We start from the raw sequence: 26,113 nt of genomic DNA, 5'->3' as shown, positions 1-26,113 counted from the left end.
TAATCTGTTCGGTTAAACAAGAAAGAAGATATCAAAAACATTTGTTGAGCAAAAATTATTCAATTGCAATCATGGCTTCGTTTTGGAATGGTCTGTATTTTATTGCCTTGTTACATTTTACAGAAATCTTTTCTAACGTAATGTCCGAGAATGACGATGATGCTAAAGAAATATATTTATGTATTATGAGACAAATTTGTGAATGTGAAGGTATGTTTTAAATTAAATTTCTGTGACAGATACTAAGTTTTAGTTGCTGTACTAAGTAAAATCAAATCACGATAGTTGATTCAATATCATGTATTTAAGTATTTAAGAATTCCCTTCATTGACACCGTACCAAAACTTATAAAATCAATGGAATATTATCTTTGCAAATATATTTATTTTTGCTGCGTGTATGCTTAACAAAATAACTGACTGATTATTAAATTAAAAAGGAATTTTAGCATTTTATAATATGTATATATTTAAAGTTTTAGAATAATCCCTCTATTTAGAGATAACGCTGATTTAAAGATAATTTTTTATAGTCACTGGGCTATTATTAAATTTGGGCTTTATTGAAAGTTGCATCTGTTTTATCTTGTGATTCTTTAATGATCAAATACATTTCGTAATAATTGATATAGGTATTTTGTTAAGATAAACTGTAGAAAAAGTCCAAAAGATTTTAACTACAGACTGACGGTTAGCTGTCATTGATATAGTAGTCACCGGTGTGAGTTGGTAGATCAACTTAAATAGCATCTTAAATTATTAAAAAGCTACAAAAAAGGAGGAGAGCTATAACAATTTTTAGAAAATGTTCATATTTTTAAATGGATTTATAACTGCTGTCTTTATAGCCTAACTTTTCAATCATCACATGCACTAAAAATTGCCATTGACAATTTTTCTGATTTTAGCAAAGGAAATATCTTTTAAAAATCATTTGTGTGTTAAAATTTGCTAAATTAATTTAAAATAAATTCACTTAATACAATGAGACAGTGCTAGGCTATACGTACTTCAAATGAAATTCAGTAAACTCATTTTGGAGCGAATTATCACTGGTTATGAAAAATGTATCGTCTACGATAACATTAATCGAAAACGATCAAGATCTAAACATGATGGATCAGTACAAATCCATATCCAAAGCCAAACTGCATCAGGAAAAGATCGTGATATAAATTAGGAGAGATTACAAATATGAAGTGTATTTTGAATTGCTTCGTAGCATCCAAACGATTAACTCAGATGCTTACTTTCAACAACATGCGAAAATGGAAGAAGTAATCGAATTGTCAAATCGGAAAGGTATTGTGTTCCACCATGACAATGCGAGGCCTCGCACGTATTTAGCAACACGTTCGAAATTATTGGAGCTTTGCTGAGAAGTGATGTCACGTCCCCAATATAGCCCCGACATTGCACCATCAGATTCTGATTTATTTTGTAGACCAACCGGAATAGTGGTTAGTGAATCTGATTACCTGAAGAGCCCTGGTATTGATTCCGGAGAAGGCATGGATGATTGTAAATGTGTAGTGTCTTTGCAGCATGGGGGTAATACATGGCGAACGGAAAGTCCTTTAGCGTTGTTTGATGGTAAAGAAAGAGGGGTGGTAGACCTTCATACCCACCCCCAGGGTGCTGTTCCTCAAAACTCGGGTGGAATTGAGCAAAATCGTACTGTAACCTGTATGGTGTCCAAGGCTCTGGCCAATGACAGGGGTAATTTTGTATTCCGATAAATTTCGTGGGCTTGTTCTGATGTCAGACAAGTGATATTAGTAGCAACTACAGTAACAATAATTCATTTTGAAGTTTACAGAACTTCCTAGCTGGTGAAAATTTCAGTAATAACGATGGCCTTAAATCGTAACTGGTTGAGGTTTTTGTTGAAAGACCAGAAGCTCTATAAGCAGGAATTCTGAAGCTATGAGAAAGACGACGAAAGGTCATCGAACAGAACGGAAGGTATTTGACTGAATAAATTTAAATTTTGTAGAGGAAAAATTGAGTTTTATTTCACACTAAAATACTGAAATTACTGTTTTGCCAGCCCGATATATACAGCACAGAAAATTATTTCAGATTAATTTGAATTTAAGCGCAATAGAAAGAGAGGAGTTCGGGACATAATTTGTAAATAAAATTAACGTTTATTATGGCACTAATTTGATTTTTTACTTAAAAATCAGCTGTTATTCTAATTTATGCTAATGAATGAAATTATATGATTAGAAAGATTATTTTACAAAATGGATCAAGACAATGGTCTTAATTCTAGTTTTGAATTTCATGTGTTCATTTATCAATTTGATGTTAGATTGCTGTAAATGATATTCTCGAATGCTTTGGAATTATAAAATGATTGTTCTTTTATATAGGTGGTGAAGAGAGTTATAAGAGGTGTTTCTCATTTATGAAAGAAGAGGTAAAATTTTTGTATAATTTTGTTTCAATGCTTATTCTTTAAAAGCGTAATTATTTAATTTATATTGAATTTCTAAAGTAACAAATAACACAGAAACTATAAAGCCAAATTTATTAAATTGAAAACAAATAATGCTCACAACAATTCAATTTTATTTCAGTTCAAAATCAACTTTTTCTGTTTGAGAGTAATAATTTCTTACATATTTATATGAAAGATGTAAATATTACAAATACAATTTTATAGCTTGCCTTTTATGTAAGTAACAATTCAAAGTAAACAGTAACTGTTTAAGGGAAAGCGTATTCTAAGAAATGTTATTAAAGCCGGATCACGAGAGAAAAATTAAAAGAAGTATTCAGAAAATTTTTAAATCATAAATTACAAAATAAAGTACAGTGGATATATGTTTTCGAAAACTTCAAGGAAAAATGATTTGCGCTATAAGATGCTTTTAAATTTTGTAAAAGGAAAACAAAAACTGAATTTTTATTATAGATGTGAGTATAAATGCAAAAGAAATTATTTCTGAGCAATTTATCAAATTCTTTCGATTTTAAGCTTCGAAGCAGAATCCTTTCTATAAGTTGAATGATGGCATTTAGTGCCAAATTCCAAATACCGTGATTTCTCTTGGCATTTCTTTAAACTCAACATAAAGCCATTCAGTGGACATATCAAATAATAGCAGGCAGGCGTGTAGATATTTAAGAGAGTGCTTTAGTAAAATGCGGGAAACTACTCAAATCTATAAGTAATTGTTGTAAAAAATTTCAATTTCGGGTATTCACACGAACAAAATCAAAATTTGGAGAATCAATTTTAACTTCTAAAATTCTCAAACGCTTTTTAAAACAAAATATCATCATCTTCAGGAAAAAAAAACATTTATCTTTACGCTGACTGTTTACTGATGCAGACACATAATTTGGCAATATATTTTATTTACAATATCCAGAAGTAATTTTAATGTACGATGCCGTGCGATCAAGTGGCCATTATAATATAAAATGGAGCATAATATGGGAAGAAATATATGAATTACTTTGCAGTTCTCTAGTTAGAAAGATCAAATTTTAATTGCCTTAAAAGTGATTAGCGTGTTTATAATAATTAAACAAAGAGAAGTATAAGAAAAACTGTAATTCTTTGAAGCTTTTTAGTTTGAATCATTTTATCGAATAGTTGCTTGTTATACAAAGCTGTGCATAAACAGTCGATGAGATATCGCCTAGTAAACAAAGCAGATGTATAATGACAACCTAAGAAAGCAAACGTACAATCTAAAAAATCCACTTTCACAATTCATATCTATTTATTCAATAGCAAAGCCAGGAGAATTTAAAAATATTAGACATATCACGAGTGCATAAAAAATGGAGAAATGCTTTTAAGCTGCATTATGTATTTTCTGTGAAAAAACACACAAATTTGTTATTAAAAAATTAAAACTCACCAGTATGTTAGAAAACAAAACTTTTGCAAACTATACATTAATTCTGTCACAAATATCTGATGACGCACAAATTCGAAAGTAATAATATATTTCTTATTTTTAATGGATTGTACACGAAACACTTCTGTACCTTCTGTACGATGAAAATTAAAATCTTTTCAGCTCACAATCATCACAAAGAATAAGAAGCATCATATATAGGGAAATTTATATAGATGCATACAGATTTCTATGAAAAGCGTATTATTCAAAGGCGAATTGGGATCAGATAGCAATGTATTACCTGAAATGGCATTGTCATGTGCGAGTGGTCAATAAACACAAGAAATGAAAGAACAGTATGTAAGGGAATAAAATTATCTTCCAGTGTTTGATCACTACTCGACGAGGGGAGGAAGGTATAGGTTTTCTAGATAAGTAGTATAATGGGCTAATTACCTACTTCCTTAGGATAAACACAAGTTTTTCCTACACTTGTAAATAAAGATATGATGAAGTGTTATTAGTACCCATTTTTTAACCATTGGGCTAATGTGAGTTTTGTCTAACCTCAATTACCTAGATAACTACCCTTCATAAGGCACACAAGAGGCTCCTCCAGAGGCTACTTGGTGCGCTTCACATCAAGCAACGTGTATTTGGTGTGTTCCGCACCGCGGGTTCTATCTCTTCTGGTGGATACAGGATCCCTCTACCTCTTGGCCAGCGTTTCTCAGACCTGAAACGAATCAATAAAATTGTTTTTTGTATCGATGGTTTCATACTTGGTCCCTGTTAGACCTAAATACTATGCAGAACAACTCCAGTTCTGTTTGCAGTTTTACTCTATCACAATTAGGGGCGATATCTGAGGTTAAATTCTGCAATTTGAGTGAAATTATCAGATTTGTTTTCACTTCTATACTTATGATAGAGTTTTAGAATTTGATAAGTCAGAAGATTCTCGTTAGTTTTCCATTGCTAACAGTCTCATGTTTTGCTGTATTGCTCAATTATTATAGTTACATGTAGTTTGCTCTTACAGTAAATGTTGCGCCATTTTGGAAAATGAGACGTTATTTCAGTTTCACTTCTTGCTCAGAAGAGTATCTTTGTTATGCCATTTTGGGCTGTGTTGAATAGCACAGTGCCTCGTTTTGACAGGAAGTTAATTATTTTAGCGAATTTCTTTTCTGAGATGATTATAAAAGAATTTATTTGACTTTCTGAGTTCAGAAGTTTTAGATGATGTTCAGCTGTGAGGCATCATTTAAGTAAGTAGTGTTCGGGACTGCCGCTTTCTCCCCATACACACTGATCTGATGCAGCTAAGTTACTTTCGTAAAATTACGTGAGAAACAGACCATGTCTAGCTATAAACTCTGTTATTTCTCTTATTATTGAACTGGATGCAGTGCTTACGTTTAGGAACGGCTGATAGATCCTTCTCGCGTGTTCGGGCTTATAGCCCTAGTTCTGCTATTCAACTTTAGATTCGTTGGTTATGAGTTTCTTGAGACAGAAGATAGGCCATAGCACTGATATGTTTTGAGCATTTTAAACCCTTGCTGTTTCTTTAGCTAGGATATCAGCATCCTCTTTTTATGCATGTACTTTCAGCCAGGTGACAAAGAAGTCTTTATTTTGTGATGTTGAAGTTCTTTCTGAACTCTCTTGTACAAAATTTGATCTGTAGTGCTGGTTCGCGAAGGCGTGCATGGCTGAAAGTTTATTTGTAAAGGTATATGATGCTTTTAGGGAGTTTGTAACCCTGTATTTTATCTCTTCCAGGAGCGCTAGTGATTCCGTCTGAAATACAATACTTTTTTGGTGTAAGTGGAATATATGTTCGATTTTCGAGTTTGGATCTGGGTAGATTTTGATTACTCTGCCTTTACCTTCTTTTAGGCCGAAATCGTCGTATAGAATTGAGGGAATTTCGTTTCGTATGCTTTTTTATGCTTAGTGTGATGTTATTTTTGTTTCGTAGGTGGTGCTTATATGCGAGTGCTAAGGACTCGTATATTTCTGCTGCAAGTTCTCAGTTTTAGTTGCTTTACATTCGTTTTTGCTTTTTACTATTGTCTTGTGGAATTCTTGTTTAGCCTGTATGAAAAGTGGTGTGCTGTTAGCGATTTGGAAGAGGGTTTGAGTTGATATTGTTCTGTAGCTTCCTGTATAGTTCAGTAGGAGAGGCTCGGGGCTGCATGAACCTTTCTTGCTTTCTTTTTGGCATCGGTTCTGCTCATATGACGGCTGGCTTGCTCAACCCCATCGTTTTCCGTTTGCTTGCTTTAGATTGGTTTTGATTTTCAAGGTCTTGCTTTCAGTATAATAAAGATGACTTTTAAAGTTAAGCTTTTTGTAAATGTTGATTCCCAGATGTTTTAGGGAGTTTATAATTTTTGTTTTATTTCCTTCGATTTCGAATGTTGGAAGTCTTGTTATCTTTTGTGACGGTTTGGATAGTTAGGGCATGAAATATGTCTTGATAAATTAGTAGTTTTTGCTCTTTGCATAGAGAATTGAAAATTTCTAGGCTGTATTCCTTGTAAAACGTCTCTGAAGCTACCCTTCATGATAAAATACACTCGTTTGCGAGAGCAGTATTATTTAGAATGATGGGGCGATTTGTACTTTATGATTTTGTCTAACGTCAGGTTCTAAAAATTTGCTCTTAGGCATGAGCCTTGCGGACAGCCTCTGACTTGTACTGTTTTAGTTGTACAAATATTATTTATAACTACCCTGCTTCTGTTCGTGAATTAATGTTGAACTCTTTCATAGATGCTTTTTGGAAAGTTTATGTCTGTCAGTGCGTCTAGAACCTTCTGCCACAAAAAGGAATCGAAGACATTTTGGAGGTCTAAGCACAGAAATGCTGAGTGTCAATTCTTTAATTTATTTCTTTAAATCTCCTCTAGAACTTCATTTATTGCATGTACAGTGTTCTTATTTTGGGTAATATCGAAGTGGCAGCTGCTTGCTGTATTGCACTTTCTGATTTCTGATATGATGTCTGAGGTGGTTCAACAGGACTGTCTCCAGCAATTTTTCTATTGCAGGAAAAAGATTCATTAGGTTGAAAAGTAGATAGGGAATGTTCTTTTGTAGGACCTTGAAGATATGATCGATCTCGTTTGGGCCAGATGCTTTTCGGTAGGTGCCAGGTGCACGTTTATGAAGGGGTTAGATTATTTCTAAAATTACAAAGGAAGGTAATGGAATCTCTTTGCTTCATTTTGGGGGTGTGGCTATTGTTTCTTCTCTGGGATGATGAATCTGCATCTGAGGAATCATAGAGGAATGCACCATCTATTAAGTTTTAGATGCTTTCTGTTGTTACATTGTTCTGTGTTTTGCTTTCTGACATACTTCCTCTAACAGTTTAGTTTGGTTTTATGAATCTACCTTTTATACATATGTCTTTGAAATTCGTGGGGTTTCTTTCTTCCTCAATTTTCGCTTTTTTCATTTCCATGTTTCTGCGCCCTAGTCTTGTTTCGCTCCCATCTAAGTGCAATGTTTCATCAGTGGATACGTCTTATGTCGTGTTATGTCCTTTTAATATTGAAGTAGCATTCACAGTGATTTTGGATTATATTTGTCAAATTTGTTAAGCTTTGTTTTCGGAGCTATTTATTTCGTTGTTGCTTTCTTGGATATCATTTGTAATCGACTTGACGAATTTTCTTGTTCTTGGCAAGAAAATTCGGTGATCTGGAATCTTTTGGTGATCTTGTTGGTGTGAGAAGAGATTTCGTATAAACAAAATCTATGGTCTGAGATATCCTCTTCGAAGTGGTCTTCCCAATTCTGGATATATTGCACTGTTGATTGTCTTTTGTTCTTTTTTGTGTACTGCCATCCGGGTCCCGTGACAGTTTGGAATGCCGGTTCCGATGAATTATTGTTAATTTCTATTAATTTCTCATTGTTAAATTTTATAACTCTTTCCCTTTTGCATTCATACATGGGTATCCCCGTAATGAATGGTCCACATTGAAAAATCTCCCGTCACATGGGGATATTTCGGGAAATTTTGTAGGAAGTTTGTGTGAGTGTCCAGTTTAACTGTTATATCTTTTACTGATGAGGAATAGAAAAGTGAAAATAATATGCATTCGTTTACTGAACTGAGGGATACCTTTACAATGGATAAGTGAATTATTGCTCGTGATCAATTTTTGTTTTGACAGATTATTACTGCACTTACCGAGATTTGATCTTCTTCTTGGTGCTGCTGAAATTAGTTAGTTGCCTGGAAGTACTCCTATTCTCCTTTTACACAGTACGGTTCTTCGTAACAACTCAGAATAAAGACAAATTATTGAAGGTTATTGAAGTTTCGGCGAGCAGCAATAACACAATCTTGCATCCAGGATTGCGCAAGGAATCCTAAATGTTTATAAATTCTCTCTACTTCTCTCAGACAGCGCGGCAGCTACTAAGATTTGCGCTACAAAATATGCCTCACCACCCACAGATGTATCGTAGAGAAGTTCATGTGACCCAGAAGAGAAACCCAGAGAGGATAGACCTGGCAATCACGTAGACCAATGAAATAGAACACCACATCAAATCCACTGTGTTCCAGAATATTGGACCTAAGAGTTCTCTAACATCAGAGAGGCAATGGGCTGTGACCCAATCCTGCTGAAATCATATACCATGGCGCGACTGCTGGATCTGTTGCTCATTCAGCAGTTTGGTTAAGACTTCTTCCAGAAAATCTTATGACAGTGTAATCAAACCTATAACAATACATTCATCTATGCATAATCTTAAGGACTGGAGAAGACTGAAACGAGTAGCAATTGTTCCTGTACTGGCACATGTTCTAATAATAATGCATCATCTGTTCAATTTAAGTGATTTAAGGACTCGATTTCTTCCCAATTCATAGCATATCTATCAAAGAAAACCCGATGATCTTGATACAGCGATGACATGATACACCTTCACATAATCATTGATATAGCGTACAAACCTCGCCTCCACAGGTAGTGCTCCTGGTGCAGGCGCACAGTAACTCATTACAATCAGCTGATCTATAGCTGTTAATTCTGCATTAGTAATAACTTTCATACTACTACCTCTGGAGTCAATTGTCAAATGACGAGTTTTGTGCAGGAACCTTTTACCGGTTCTCCAACAACTCTGTCCATCTTGTTACAGTTTTGTTTATGACCCTGCATTAATATCTGGCCCCAATTCCTCTTAATAATCTGTCCCCTTCAGAAGTTTGTAAATCCGGCAGCGAATCTCCTTGCATATCTTTTTATTAAAACAGTTCAGGATGCTGTGATTTGAGATTAGAGAATAAAATTATGCCTTACCTTAGGCATTTAACAGAATTTCGCGATGATCATTGCCGTGCATTTTCTTAAAATTAACGTACAACTCTATTAGCTTACTCCTTTTTAGTATCTATGTTTATCATTAAGAAAGAAACAAAAATGAATTTTGTAGGTAAGTAAAGCGTGTAAAAGTGTCAGCCTTCCAATAAATAGGTATCTATTTTCGTTTTATATAATCTTGATATCCAAAGATATTATGCAACTGCGACTCATTTATCAGCACCATTAACACTAGCATCACTATCAAATCCGTTAACACTTGATTAACATCTAAACAGAATTAAACCTTTTTTTCCGTTCCGATAGTAGTAAGGATCATGTTTAAATGTATGTCATCGTGTATCTCACTACCGTAGTAATATAATCTTTATGCGACCTATAACTCATATGTATTATAGCATGATATAGTTATTAACTCACATGTCAGACAACTTTCCTCTTCAGTTGGCTGGATACTTGTGCATTTAGCATTCGTTGGAAATGACTGAAATAGTCATTTAGTCATCTAATTACCAAGAACGCTGTCCAGGGTACATCAGAGACGGAAAACTGTTATTACATATGTGAGAAAGGGAAAAAACGCATAAGAGCCGAACTCATAAATGTGGCTAGAGCCTCCTTTAGCCATTATAATCTACTTTTGGTAAATACTATCAAAGAGGTTTTATTAGCATTATGCAATCAATAAAAAGGTATATAAATTAAATGAAAAGGAAATTTTTAACAACCTTTATGTGTTAAAGTCATAAGTGAAAAAATCTGTCTTAAAAAGCGATACTTTAGCAGCGACATGGAAATATGCTCTACTACAGTTTTTCCTAATTCTAGCAAAACCGGAAGTTTTAACTATTTTATATTTCAATTTGTACATTAACTATTATTTATATAAATTTATCACATTATACTATTATTTAAACTGAATATACAATTTTTTGTTCTTGTTGATGTGTGTGTGTGATTATGGCAAAGCCTCGAGGGCTATCTGCCTAAGAGGAGGGATGCCTTCGTGGAGGACTTTCTAAGGAAAACTGGCTCGTATACACGTTACAAATGGGGAAAACCACGAAAACGCCCATGCATCTAGCCCGTTCGCGGGATTCAAACCTCGGACTACCAGTGTTCAGCGATTTTACCGCTCGGCCGCTGGTGGGCTTGTTCTTGTTGATGAAAGTACTTCTCTTTTATTTGCTGATATTCCTTTCTTATCTTATACCTAATACATACCACCCAAGAATCCTACGGAATTCAAGTTAAATTAGAATATAAAACAATGTATATGAATTCAAGTTAAATAGAATATAAAATGAATCAAGTTATTCATTTCATCAATAACTTATAGTATAATAAATGTTCAATAACTATGATTTATGATTGATTTTGATTTTCGCATTTGTTTAACCGGTAATTTTTTTTGCAGACTGCTCAGTGGGTTTTCGAAGAAGCCAACAAGTGTAATATTGGCACAATCGCTAGCTACGAGGACTTGGCTGGCATCGGCTGTTCTATTCCTCGTGATGATTTTGTAAGCGTTTTACAGACATTTAGAAATTAATAATTATGCTTTCATTAGGTTCTGGGATATAATATTACAAAAGTAAATATTGCAAAAGAAGTTACTAACAAAAGTAAACTAGCAAGTATATAGAAAGTACGATAAATACAGTTACGTATCTCAATAGGAGAAATAAGAATAGATAAAAAAAAACTTCTTATTCTAAAGGTCATTAGTCAAACGCAGTGAAAAGTAGAAAAATAATTTTCTAGCAATCATAATATTCTTGATCACATACGAGGAATATCACAATCTTGAGGCTGCTTTAATACTGCCAGATATGAAATCTGAATTGTAAAAGAGAAATAAAAGTAAACGTAATGTAACTATTCTGATATACGTCCTTTTCTGTACAAATACTTTTATTATTTCTAGCTCTTCCTTTGAATACAGGAGCAGCAAAGTCCACACCTATCGATGCGATGTTATTGTTCACAGGAAATAAATCCTTCCGGAATATTATGAAGGGCCTTGGTTTTGCATGACAAGCTACTGGGGATAGAGGATCCCTACTGGAACGACTACGTAGTCGAGTCTAGGAAATTAAAAACCCAGTGTAGATTTATTCAAACTGTCCTAGACATTAAAAAAGAGCTTGAGATTTCAGGTAATATACAACCACTCTTGACAACCAGAAGCCTTTTGTAGGTAGAGACATGTTACACCAAGCGGTTTGAAATGTCTCGCGTTGGAGACCATTTGCGACTAGATATCTATCTCCTCAGTGGCTGCACATTTTTATTGATGATTCTCAGATTGACTTTCATTTTAACGTTGGCTCTTATTCTAAAGGTCTTGGTGCGTTTTTTTTTCTGCAGGATACTTTGGTACCTCCTTTGATGGTGAAGTAATACCCATATGTATATCCCTAAAGCAATTATTAGCTGTCCATTACAAGTTCAAAGGCAGTCATTTTTTTCTGATTCTCACGTAGGCATTCATTAAATTAGCTCTGTTGAACACCCATTAACACCTGAAATTTTGCAATGTCAAGAGTTCCTGAGAAATCTCACTTTAAGTGGGAAACAAATCGCTCTCCAGTGGATGCCTGGTCTATGGAGCAATGATCGAGCTGATTTCCTTGCCAAAAGAGCAGCCAGCTTACTACAACCTCCTAATGCAGCCATCTCTTACTGGGGAATTAAACTGTTTTTAAAATATTTATTTACACCTAATGTCTTCAGAGATCTTCAGACTCGTTAAGTTAAAGAATGGTAAGTTGTTTTCTTATTCCCGGTAGTCCAAGACGCAATGCAGTTGCGGGGTTTCGTCTGTTTACAGGACATGATTGCCTTGCCGCCCATCTGCACCCCATTGGCATTTCAAGCGATCCTATTTGCCCACTTTGTGATTCTGGAGAAGAAATGGATAGGGACTCCCCCGCTCCGATGTGGAGCTCTTCGTGGTATTATAGAAGAGTTGAGGTACTGGGAGGCAAAAACGTCAAACATGGCGACCATTCGGCGACAATTGTTCCGGTTCCTGCATAATTGTAATTGAGTACCTCTAGCTGATCTTCTATATAGCTGTAACCGTACCCGGACCTCCCATGCTTTCCAGTAATTTCGAGAAGCAGAAAGTACTAGAAATTTCTAGGCAGCCAGGGGGAAAATATATAAAACCGGAGAGAATATCAGGTTTTTAGTTATTGTTCTGCGTTAGTTCAGAGCGACTTCAGAGTATTGAGATATCTGTAAAATCTTCGCCTTTTAGATGCGCTTTGCATTGGGTTCTAGTTTGAAGTGTAATTACTGATAGTATTCTGCGATACTGCGAACACCTATAAGAGGCGGATTTCTGTGGAAATACTTCAGAGTTCTAGAGCTCTGAATTATTTCTTTTGATAAAATAAATTTCATCAACCTATCATCGGACTTGTGTGCATTTGATCTTTTACGAACCTGTACACAATACTTATCAATATTCTCATGCATTTTTAGAGTCATAACCTAAATATCGTACAAAAAGATTCATTACAATAGCAACCGTTTCTGAACATGTGAGCTGATTAAGATTTTTCATAATAATCAGTATAGCAGTTCTCGTCATTTAATCTATGGATGTCAAAACCTTTTTTCTAAGGTGAGATTTCATTTTTAGTTCCTTACAAGAGAAAACAGCTCCGGTATTTAATTTGTGCGCGACTACTGAACATCTCAAAATTTAAAATTAAATACCTCTGTTACTTTCTGTTGTGCAGTTGTCAAATATTTTGTTTCATTTTTAGAAGGAGTATTAACTCTTGTTAAGTATGACTATAGGCACAGGGGAGTATTAATATATTAAACTGAGTAATTTTTGAAAAATCATACGTTTTAAATTTAAGAATGCCATAACAGGAATATTTGCCTTATTTAAAGGAATTTTACAACAGAAATAAATGCCTAAAGTAAAAACGATAAGGCTCAGTAAAGACGTTATAGACATGATGTGTATACTTATCTGGGATATAAGTATAATTACTGTATTTGTCTGAAATCAACCATTTTATCTTAATTTTGTTTCAGTTCCCCTGTTTCATGGATGTGGAACGCAAGATGAGGAAAAAAACAGTAAGCTGAGACTTTATATTGCATCTGCCGTATAATTAATCTATTAGTACATATTTACCTATGCGTAAACTATCTGTGCTGTATCATCTACCAGCTTTGTGATCTATAAAGAAAAATAACTGTGTATTGTTTACATGAAGAAACATGGAATTCTTCAGTTTCTAGAAGATATTAAAATCTTAAGATTAAATAATGCTCTAAGATTGGAAAATTTAACCTTTTTTTTCTTCGGGTAAAGTTACGTTTAAATCCAGTTAATGATACCTCATAAGTGTTGCAAACGCTTGAACCACTAGATGGCGCTGTAAAGTTGTTCTTTTAGTTAGCGTTTTGAAGTAGCTAGTGAGTTTTGTGTTTTGTCAACAGTATAAAATTATTTCCCATTTCATCTAAATGCCTGATGATGCATATATGCATCAAACCTAAAAATTCAATAAATAACCAATAAAAAGTGTTAAGTAATTTTTTAAATATTTTTCCATACTTAAGCCATGACCATGAAAAAAAAATGTTTGGTAAAAATACAAAAAAGGATGCATTGAAGGGTTAAGTTACACTTGTAACATTTTCCTTCACTCGTATCTGACAATACTGCATTTATTGTTTCCTAGATAATTCTGAGCAATGATTTGGCTAATAATTGATCATTACTCAGAACGCTCGTAGGGCTATGAGACTGAAGAGATCTAATTTTAAGACAGCATTGTTGCCGAGTGTGAGAAGTGGGAAAAGCGGCTGCTTATATTTGAAACATTAAAAGAATCTCGTGGAAGGACTCGCAGTAACACTGATATTGGTCAGCAATTCAAGCAACAAAGTTCATCTGGTAGGTACTGTTGCGCATTATTCTTCGCCTTGAAGACTTAACTTTGAAATGAGTCTAATTTCCTAACATAACTAATTGTTTTATTACATGATGCAGTCATTAGGGTACTCATATGTTTGGCTGACCCTTTAATGCAAGCAGTGGGTCTATTAATATTGCGTAAACATTTTGAACAGGCCTGTGTTGCTACAAGTAATATATTACTTGAAGGAAGTTTGTACTGTTAGCTAAAATCGTTGGGTGCAAAATGCAGATAATTTTGTTCCAAAAAGAACGAATTTTGAAGATTGAGTATTAGTTTGCAAAATAGAAACTTACTTTTCGATGCCCTCTTTCTCTCGCACTTTGATGGGTGATTGCAACATTTCATTCCTGATTTCATCCATTTTGTCCGACCTCAGACAAGTCGGTCTGCAGCCTTATTTCTTATGGTGAACGTTTTCTTTTTAGCGAAATCAAGTACCAAGGTAAAAAACATTGTTTTGTTAGGTTATAAGGTATTTTCTTCCTGCTTTCCACATGCCTTCGTGGTGTAATTAAAAACACACTCGAAGCATATTCACTTCAAGTCCCGGCCACGGCACTGCGCATTTTTTCAGTCTCCTGCTTCAAAAAAACCCCTAATGACTCTGCAATGTTCAGGAACATCTGGAAAGGTCTCTTGAAACGGTTTTCCGTTCCCTCAACAGCTATTCCATAAGAATACATTGCGAAATATAGCTCATCCCTATCTTTCACCAAAGTAACGGCTTTTAAAACTAACAGCATAAACAACAAGTGGAATATACGGTAATATATTATTACTTTTAATAATATCATTTACTGAAAAATATTAATATTAATATAAATTTTGAAATTTATACTGTTTATGAAAATTAATAACCGGGCACTTTTGATTACCCGGTACATAAATATTGTTTGTGTAAAGATAAATCGTGAATTATTGTTGCATTTGTATATGTTACGGTGAAACACCGAAATCTGGAGAATATCGACTTTCACCGGTGAATGTCAACATTCACATAGTCTCTTGGTGTATGTCCGAAATATTTTCCAAATACTCTTATTTCTGACTTACACCGGTCAATGTCGACATTCACCCTGTACTAATGGTGAATGTTGAACATATAACAATATTATATTTTCTTCTCCGTAAATCAGTCGCGAATAAACGCACTTGAGACTTGAAATAAGAACTTAAGAACATGAGAACCTAAAACACACAATACATTCAAAATGAGAAAGGAAAATAATAGAAGTTAAAAACTTACTTAATTATACAGTACGTTCTAAATGAGAAAATAAAATAACAGATATAAAAAACTTACTAAATCATGTGATTCAAATCTTATTTATTGCAACAACTTAAACTATTAGGGCACTTTATGACGTCTCTTTTCGACTTTCACCAGAGCATATCTGTGATTGTCGACATACACCGGTGAGGGTCCGAATATACAAGAATGTAGTGAAATATTCGATCTTTCACCGACATATTTGGTGAATGTTGATATTCTCCGGTGAAAGTCGACATTCTCCAATTTCGGTCTTTCACGGTAACATATACATATATACATATTAAGACAGTCAGATGTATACAGAGATACAACTGAGGATTTATAACTTATATACAAAGGCATTACAAATAGTATATAACAGACTCTCCGATTAACCGACATTTAATTTGAAGAAAAGTTCGTTGAATTATGTAAATTAAATCAGCATTTGGAACAAAAAGAATGCGCTTGAAAAGAGAAATAACGGTGTTTTAGTTTATATTGTAGAGTTTTGTCTTCATTTTTTTAAAGCAGAAGCGTTGAAAAATGGGCACTGCCCTCGCGGGGACTCGAAACCTGGAACTTTCGAATACGTCTTGAGTATTCTTCCAATTACACTGGTGTGCAAAAATTAAGGACGAAGTCGAAAAATTAGCATATCAGCTGAACGAAGAGGCAGAGTGGACAGAAAGACCAATCATGAGATTAAGTAAGGTGATGTACGGTAGCACATGCGCAGATATGCAGGTAGACGTAATGGGGGAGTGTCTGAGTAGTATAAAGCATGTTGTCGGTGTAAGATCAGTATTTCTGGCAAAGAGATTGCACGCCGTATAGCAATTAAAATCACACCGAGTTGCTGCCTCAGCGAGAAATGGCGAATAATCAATCTGTTAGACGACATCTGGATGCTTTTACCCGAGGTCGAATCATTGGGAAGTTGGAGGAAGGCCACAGTGTGACAAGTGTGGCTGCAGAGTTCGGAATTGCTCATAGCATCGTTTCACGACTTTGGAGACAATTTCAAACTACAGGAACAGCTATCCGGGGGTTTAGTAGTGGTCGTCCACGAGGAACCACACCCGCAGATGAGCGGTATATTGCCTTACAGGCCAGAAGAAACAGGCGGCAGATAGAGGGAGAAATCGCTAGACACACGACACAGGCGACTGGACGACCGATATCGCGTTTTACCGTGGCCAGAAGACTGCACAGTGGTGGTCTGTTTGCACGACGCCCTGTACGGTGTGTACCTCTAACGCCTGCCCTTTGGAGAAGGCGTTCTCTGTGGTGCCGGGAACACCGGAATTGGAGAGACAATGAATGGGGACGAGTACTCTTTACAGATGAGAGCAGATTCAGTCTGAGTAGCGATTCTCATCGCATACTCATCTGGAGAGAGCGGGGAAGCCGCAATCATCCCTCGAACATCATTGAAAGGCACAGGTATGGAGGTGCCGGTGTTCTCGTTTGGGGAGGCATCATGCTAGGTAGTCGTACAGACCTTCACATCTTCGACGCAGGTTCAGTCAACGGGACCCGTTATTGTAACGAGATTCTTCTTCCGTATGTGCGTCTTTATAGAGGCGCTATGGGTCCGCAGTTCCTTTTCATGGACGACAATGCACCATGTCATCGCACAGTAGCTGCCAAACAGCTCTTAGAGAGTGAGGATATTGAACGTATGGATTGGCCGGCACGATCTACGGATCTCAATCCCATCGAGCATGTATGGGATTTTCTAGGCAGACGCTTGGCAGCTCTTACCTTACCACCAGTAAAGATTCCGGAGCTTCGATTGGCGCTGGATGACGAATGGGCAGCAATGCCTCAACAACTCATTGACACCCTCATTCTCAGCATGGGCAGACGCTGTGAAACCTGCCTAGCAGTCAGGGGAGATCATATCCCCTATTAAAGACCGGATGTTTCTTGCTGGACACTCATCACAGGGATGTTTCGGCCTTCAGTCGCATTGCGCTCCTTGCTACTTTCTCAATAAAGCTTCTTTTTATCCCTCTGATTTCTCTTTTAGTAAGTGTTGCTTACATTACTCATGTCCTTACGTATTGGGCATCTTACGGTATTAAATGTGTTGATTTGGAAAGCTTTTGTACAAAGTTATATTGAAAAAAACCGTTTCGTCCTTAATTTTTGCACACCAGTGTACATGACGAAAGCACACGGAAAGGAGGGCAGGAAATCCCGTGTAGAAATCTGAAAATTTGGTTCCAGTTTAAAGGGCTATACTCCCATGTCGAGAATTAAAAAAATCTTATGTTAAGACTTTGGAAATGGGGATTGTCTGATCTAGTATATATGGGTGGCAGAGGGCGTTACCATTTATATTTTAGATTATCGTAGTTTCTTAATTAAATTTTTGTCGTAATTTTTATTACTAATGTAATATTATTTATTACATTCATTATTAAAATTAAACATTAGTTTTAGTTGGTAATAAAAATCGCTGTTTTCGTCAAAAGTACGTTAGTTATGTTACACACAAATTAAACAAAAATTATTTCAATAGCTTTCGTTTCTCAAATTTTGTGTAATTGACAACAAATATTATCAAAATTCTCGTAAGTAAAACTTTAACAAGGCTTCATCCCACTATAGTTTGTTTCTAAAAACAAACTATACTAAAGTTTCTCTGAAAATCATCTAAAAATAAATATTAACACTATAGCAATCCCGTGTGATTTTATTAATCTATTAGTATGTATCATCTGTTTAAGACGTTTATGGGAAAGTCATATCATGAGTGTGAAAGCTACAATATTTGAATTTCGGAGATGGACGTCATTGACATATTCTCTATAGAAAGAAATATATGAAGTGTATGAGCGGTAGGTGAATTGACATCATTCGGAATAGCGTAGTTGATGCTGTAATGCAAATAAAGCACATTCGAGGGCTCGGTATCGAGATTTTCTGTAAGATTGGTTTTCCCTTAAACTTCATATTTCACAGAGAATCTATTTGTTCAAGAATTCTCATCTGTATAATATTATACAGCAACTGATAATTAATTTCAGGCTTATTTAGTTAAATTCTTGATATATCTGTTTTGTTTTTCAGAATGAGTTGAGCAAAAACCCACTGAAATACGACGAACTGACTGCACTTGAGTCATCCAGAGTAAGTATACTTTAAACAAGTAATATAAAACTTTTTTTTTTAAAGTCAATTCTACTTAGGTCAACAAAGATAAATAAAAAAACAACCAAAAAAATTTTTTTAAAATTAAAATTAAAAAAAAAATTAATATGGGGGAAAAACTGTATTAACATCAAGTGTCATTCACTACAAGTTTAAAAAAATGTATTTGAACTTGAGAGGATGAATAAAAATATTTTATTAAAGATTGAAAATTAATTACTTAATAATTAATTAAATAAAAAAATTTTAAAGTCAATTCCTACTTTACCAAAAAAATTTGAAAAATTGTTAATATGTTAAAAAACTGTATTAACATCAAGTGTCCTCGAATACAAGTTTTAAAAAATGTATTTGAACTTGAGTGGATGAATAAAAAGTATTTTATTAACGACTGAAAATTAATTAATTAATAATTAATTAAATAAAACAATTTTTAAAGTCAATTCCTACTTAGGTCAACAAAGAAAAATTTTAAAAAATACGAAAAAAAATTTAAAAATACAAAACAAAAATTTTTAAACTAAAAATTAAAAAAAAAATTAATATGTGAAAAAACTGTATTAATATCAAGTGTCATCCACTACAAATATAAAAAAATGTATTTGAACTTGAGTGGATGAATAAAAAGTATTTTATTAACGATTGAAAATTTAAACAAGATATAGGAAGAGTGTGGGCTAATAGTAGGAATTTAAAAAGCAGTCTCAGTTTACAAATGTATCTTGGTTCAGTCAATCAACTCATACGCAGTCCCAGCTCTATGATAAATCTTACTTTATTTCCAATAAGGAATGTCGTCGTTACTGTTGTGACTGATCTAACTTGTCTGACCTCATCAGCACAAGCCCATGAAATTCTTCGTGGCGAGGAGTACAGGATCACGCCTGTCCTTTGCAAGAGATTTAGACACCATATAGGTGACAGCAAGATTTTGCCCACTTCCAGTCCAATTTTGAGGGAGGGCTTTCAAGGGTAGGTGCATCTCATGGTTTGAGGGACACAATATATTTACAATCATTCATGCTTTCTCCGGGATTCAAACCTGGTCCCTTCGGTAGTAAGACTCATTGGTCAGTATCCAATTGTGCGGCCCATAGATGAATTTTATTTCATATTACAAATTATTCTAAATTTTTCTCGCTAAAACTAAAATAACTGTGCACTTCCTGTAAATTGAAAAGAGTTTGACTAATATGCTCGCTTTATAAGGTATTTCTCCCGCCTTCTTAGCATGCCTTTGTAGTGTAGTGGTCTGCACACTAGGCGCGTATTCCAGAGGTCCATGGTTCGATTCCTGGGGAAGGCATTGCTCATTTTTCCTGATTCCTAGTTCCAAAAAATACCTAAGGTCTCTACAACTTTAGTTAAAAATTTTATTTTGGCATGTATGTTATCTTTATCATTTTCTTATACGTACATAATTAAGAAGTACGGTTCAAAGAGGTAACTTTTAAAGAAGATGTTTAAAGAAAACAAACCGATTCACTTAGATATAGAGTGTAAACTTTTAATTAAATCCATTCAGCTTCCGGGAAAAAAATTAAATGTTACTCACAATTTGGAAAAGAACGCTTATTTAGGCTCTTATTATTTTTACCTTTATTATTTTGTTCTAAAATTCTTTAATTTTTTCCAGATTAATTTAACTGGATCGCTGTTGTTTATTAGTTAATATCGTTTTGAATGGAGCTTTATTTATCTAAACTTTACTTCCTACTTTTTTTGTTGCATAATTTTTCACCGTTTTAGAATGTTCTATAATATTCCAAAAGTAATAAAAATTAATAAACTGAAATACCTATTTATACCCCTTTGAGAATTTTACAAACGTTTCTTTTAAGATTTAAAATTTCAATATTCTTCAATATTTTACTAGTTGTATGATCATAATAATAGTCATAAGTTTCCTTTTGGGCAAGGAAATTCACATAGATGGTTCCTACTACTGAAGTTTTAAATGAGTAATTTTAATTCAAGCGGTGTGACTTTATAGAGATGTTTCGGTGGAGAAAGGTTTCTTTTAAATATCGGCAATCATTTCTATTATAATAGCTTAATTTTGTGCTCTTGACTTCTTAATTTATTTGATACGAGTAATATCAATCAAAGTTCTAAAAAATCCGCTGGAATTATCTCTTTTGATAACTTCGCACTAGTTGTAAATGTGTTTTCCTAGCTATCTGAAATGTTCGAATTCATGAATTTTTTTTCTCGAAAATATTCCTCAGGTCTAAGAAATAAACTACCAGAAAATTAGCAATCGTCTCTTAAGGATTTATGTTTGCATCAGATCTTTTGTATAACAATTTTCTAGATTCGCTCTCTAGGACGGACTGCAACAATTAAATCAATGGCAATGTAACTACAATACAGCAAGCATATTGGCAAGAATGTAAATGCTAAAATAAAAGACACAAAAAAGTTCAATCTGATAAGAAAAGTATTTAGACAATGAAAGAAGAAAAGCATAATATAAAGTTAAATTAAAAAAAAATCTGAAAGCTTTCAAATTTTATATTATGCCGAAAGGGGCGTTTATTTAATGCTTTGTGTGTTACCTTTATTTATTAAATATCCTGTTCTTCGCTCTTAAACCAATTCAACAGAAATATCGCAAAATAATTTAAAAAGGGCATATCTTTAGAATTTCCGATACAGTCTCTCGCGCTGAAGATATAAAATGAATTCTTTTTCCGCACAGTGCTGCCATTGCTCGCTTTGAAACCGTTGAGTTTGTTAATTAAATATTCGGTAAAGGTTTTAAAAATATGAAATAGATAATAAAAGAAATTCCAATTTATAAAATTGGCCTTCCAGATGGCCATATTTGAGTGGATAATTACATTATTTAAAATTTGATGTCTCTAGATACCGTTATTTTTCACAGTACAAGAAACATACATACATTCATGCAGATTCTTCATTATTTACTTTCTTTAAATATAATGCGGGGCTCTAACATCTGGTGGCAACAATTTAAAAAGTAAAACGCCATTTATAGCGAACCAACATAAAACGCCAAAACGAAATTAATAACTCTTCTGGGCAAATTTTCCCTTTGGCCTAAAGAAAATCTCAATTCATCCCGAAATTCCGCAAAATCACTGATTCATGCATTGCTATAACGCAAGAACGCATTAAATGTAGGCGATCGACAATTTTCGGATTGACAGCATTTTGATCGCTTTCGGCTGTGAAACAGTGAAATAGAGTTTAACCGTGATTAAATGACATTTCCTGTTAAATAACAGTTCTCGAATCCTCGGAGTTTCGAAATTGGAGCCCAATACACTCCATTTAGCTGGCTCTCACAATGCACATATGCTTTGGCTTCATGTATGTCTATTAGCACGTGTTTCAACTCCTTGAATTGAAGTCATGTAATAAGATTGTGTTTAACATTACGACAGCCATTTTGCATCTGAAAATCTAGAAACAACATAGATTATGATGTTATGAAAAAATACCTTCTTATATAGTCTATTTTTTTAACAATTTTCACAATTTTTCAACAGAACACACATTTCAAATTACAAACAGTTTACATTTTTTTCACATACCACTTCACTTTAACTTCCTTCAAGCAAACATACATCTCTTGATTGGCTCAGTTACTTAACTCCCTAAATAATTGATATTACTACCTTTAGGATTTTTAATTTTTAATTTAATTTAATTTAATTAATATTAATATTTAAAAAATTTTTTTACTATAACAAAGATAGCAGCTTGACACTCAACTTTACCTACATAAGCGCCATCTATATAATTTGAAGAACCCACTTACTTCTCTTTCACAACACTTTTGCAGACCCCAACACTCATATAGTAGGTAAGTTAGAATTAAAACTTACTATTTACTTGCTTTAAGTATTTTTTTAAAAAATTTTTTATGAAGTATCTAAGTATTTTCTAAATATGAAATTATATTTTTAAATATATATTTATTTTTGTTTTTTTATTTCTTATTGGTTTATATGGATTATGTATAGTTCTTTTATAGTTTCTTTTTATTGATATGCATATTAGTGTAGGGGAAGTTTCTGTAGACAAGGATTTCTAAAATACATTGGTATCTAGATTTTTTTACTATTTTATAAAAAATTAATTAAAAAAAATTAAATTTTTTAAGAAAAAGTTTAATTCTTGACTTTACTTGCTTGGTTCTCAAAAGACTTAATTAGTATTTTCCTTTTTGAACTTTAATTCTTAAATGTTAATACTTAAATGTTAATTTCTAAGGGTACCACTTTATTGGAATTACTTTTGGTTTTGACTTTTACCCTTGCCTGCATGAATGACGAAACACGAATTGAATGATTGGAGAGTTAGGTTTGGAGGCAACTTCCCCTTGATAAGTCGGTCTCCTGCTTACTCTACGATCATTCACATATGCATTTTTAAAAATTTTTTTTAATTTAATTTAATTTTAATTTATCAAATTAGTAGATTTATTTTCATGGATAGATTTTGCACTTGATTTGCTTATGCTTCTGAATTTAAATGATATTGTAGATTAGATCGAGAATTAAATCTTTTACATGTCTGCATATTTTTAAATTATTTTGGCTTTTTTCCTTTTTTTAGAATTTAAATTTGCTTTTTTACTTTTTTACTTTTATACGTATTTGTTAAGAATTTAAATTTGTTTAAATTCTTATATAGTCTATATATACTCTAAGTAAAATTACACTGTGCTCTATCTACACGTGTTTTTGTGTTTACTAATATATTTTCTTTTTAAACAGAATTGCTTGGTACCTAACTTGTTGATGTGTTCCGACAACCCAGACGATTGTTTCTGAGGTTATATTTAGGTTTGCATATTTTATTTATTTAGAATACTTACACGTATAGTCCCAACAAAAACAGAAAGGATATGATATATTTTGAGTTATTTTTGTCATATAAATTTTAAAATTTATTCATATCCTCTTATTTGTCTAATTTTTACGACAATGGATTTTCTTTTAATTCAGCTTTTTATATTAATTTTAGATTGAAATAGGTAGCTTAAGTTTCAATATAAATAAAACTTCAGTTTTATAAATAAGTATAAGTAAGAGTTACAAATCGCCAATATCTTCAATCTTGAAAAAAAAAAAAAAAAAAAAAAAAAAAAAAAAAAAAAAAAGAAAAAATGACAAATGATCAAATTCAAAAATTCCTTTTTAGCCCATTTTCACATTCTACGTTTTCGAATCCTAACCTAAAATATCTGATGTGGACACCACATGACTTACTTGCAGCGCCTATAAAATTATACAGATTTTTTGCTGCATTTCATTTAAACTTATATCCTCGAATTACATTAGAGGTACATTTTGCATTCATTTAACCCAGTCCTTACTTCGCGGGAAGGCAAAAGTAAATAAAAACTGGAAAGATCTTCATTAAAAATTGTAAAATACAGAAAAACATAATACACCAAATACACAAAAATAATACACAAACAGCTAAAAAAACAATTTTTACAATTAGAATTAAAGTTTCTACGCAAAACCAAGCAATTCGGTCAGCGGGCAGGATTTTTCAGTGCACAAAATTGAAGGTTTACGTTTGGTCAGCGGGCAGGATTTTCAGTGCACAAAATTGGTATTTCAGTGCACAAAATATGATTTTTCAGTGCACAAAATTGGAGGTTTACATTTGGTCCCACTCGGCAAATAGACAAAAGTTTGGCAAATAAAAAGACTTAATTCACTAACCTACTATAAGAGTTTCAAATGTAAGCAAATGGCGCCCTCGCTAGGCTTAAACTTTTACATTGTTAATAATTCTACAACTATTGTATGCAGATTAAGTAAAGATATAAAAACTTTAACCAGAACACAAGAACAATGAGAACTTACCAACATATAAGAATAAATAAACTGAGCTTACCTAACTAGGTAACAGGGTGAATGTATATATATATTTATATATACATATGCATACAAGGTAACTCAAAAGTCCGTTGCCATTTGAAAATTCAAGAATTTACAGAATAATGTAGGTAGAGAGGTAAAAATTGACACACATGCTTGAAATGATATGGAGTTTTATTGAAAGCAAAAGTAAAACGGTCAACACATGGCGCTGGGCAGCAAAATGTCGGTGACGACACATGAGAATCGTGTATGAAATGAACTGTAGTGAGAGAGTTCCCTCATGATTTTGTCACTTTTCTATCCTCGTCTCCGGGTGTTGGTCACATTGTGGCGTGGATTTGTCACATCAATTGTGATCGGACTCTTTTTCTTCGAGGAAATGCGTGGTTTTGATATTTAAACTGTCAGTGTAACGGATGCGAGGTGCGCTGATATGTTACAGAATCGCATCATCCTTAGTCTGGATGACAAACGCCTGTTGTAAGAGCGGACACTGACTTTTATGCAGGATTTTGCCCCACCCCATATTGCTACACTTGTAAATGATCTCTTGCCCACATCATTTCATGAGGATCGTGCGATGAGCCGCCACTTTCGTCATGCTTGACCTCTCAGTTCTTCAGATCTCAATCCGTGTGATTATTGGTTGTGCGATTACATAAAATCGCTAGTCCAACGTGATCGTCTTACCTCATCAGGGATAAAGACAACATCCGACGGCAATTTTCCACCAAGCGTACATATATGATGTAGAGTACTGTTCACAACATTGTCCCTCCACTACAGCTTCTGTTGATGAATGATGGCCGACATGTTGAACATTTGTAATAAAGAGCACAGTCTTTGCTAAAAAATCAATAGTTATGCTAATCATTGCTTTTGTTATCACATGAAGCTCTATCTGTTGCCTGTTTCAAGCACTTTTGTTTGCTTTCAATAAAACCTCATGACATTTCAAGCATATATATCAGTTTGTATCTCTGTTCCTACATTATTCATTGAATTATTGAATTTTCAAATATATAAAAAAAATTCTTCAGCACAGTCAAAGTCTTGACATAAACACAGGTCCCAAGTACCTATTTTCCGAAGTAACTTTATAAATTCAGTTACAAATTTATTTAATTTTTAATTAAATTTTAATATTCTATAGAGATTTTTGGCTAGGCTTAGCGATAATAGAATGCTCCAGTTGAGTACAAATGCTGATAGCCATATAACAGGCAGTATAGCAACTCAGCTGGTGGTAAGTAAGTAAGTAAGTAAGTAAATAAGTAAGGCTGTCTTCCTAAAGGAGAGATGTAAAATAGTCTCCCTAGAAGATTTTTGATTACTGTGTAAAATACCATGTGATAAACTTGAAAAAAGACATTAAAGGACTTATGTTGCATATCTTGATTTTATACTACTTTAAATTTCAGTCGCCTTTACTTCCAACTGGCCTTGCTAAAACAGTATACTCTCACATGTTTCTACAGTCGACCAAGAAAGAAGAAGGTGATGAACATTTCTTCACTTAATCTATGTCTCAAGATTCGTCTTGTTAAATGCTATCAATAAATGCTTATTTCAGAAGTGTCTTGAGCGTATTCTAACATTTAAATGATAACTACATTCGTGGTCGCCTGGAATGTATATTTTTTTATTATGAATT

General features: G+C 33.7%; 1 protein-coding gene across 3 annotated transcripts; it reads left to right on the top strand.

The window, feature by feature from the left end:
* Nucleotides 1-26,037, top strand: LOC118187802 (uncharacterized). Of its 3 annotated transcripts, XM_085816097.1 has the most exons (7): nt 28-210; nt 2,379-2,425; nt 10,638-10,742; nt 13,280-13,324; nt 18,509-18,568; nt 23,338-23,406; nt 25,881-26,037. In XM_085816097.1, exons 1-6 carry the CDS (start codon nt 72-74, stop codon nt 23,392-23,394), a joined length of 453 nt encoding a protein of 150 aa, XP_085672223.1. In that variant the 5' UTR covers nt 28-71; the 3' UTR covers nt 23,395-23,406; nt 25,881-26,037. The 3 variants fall into 3 exon arrangements, with proteins under 3 accessions (XP_085672224.1, XP_085672222.1, XP_085672223.1); XM_085816098.1 differs by lacking the exon at nt 23,338-23,406 and having other exon boundaries at nt 1-90; XM_085816096.1 differs by lacking the exon at nt 23,338-23,406 and having other exon boundaries at nt 20-210.
* The last annotated feature ends 76 nt before the right edge of the window (nt 26,038-26,113 follow it).

The sequence above is a fragment of the Stegodyphus dumicola genome, chromosome 4, assembly GCF_044657685.1.
Source record: "Stegodyphus dumicola isolate Sdum_Otavi_A_Nest chromosome 4, ASM4465768v1".
NCBI lineage: Eukaryota > Metazoa > Arthropoda > Arachnida > Araneae > Eresidae > Stegodyphus > Stegodyphus dumicola.
The sequence above is the reverse complement of the archived record's forward strand: the minus strand, read 5'-3'. Positions and strand labels throughout refer to the sequence as shown.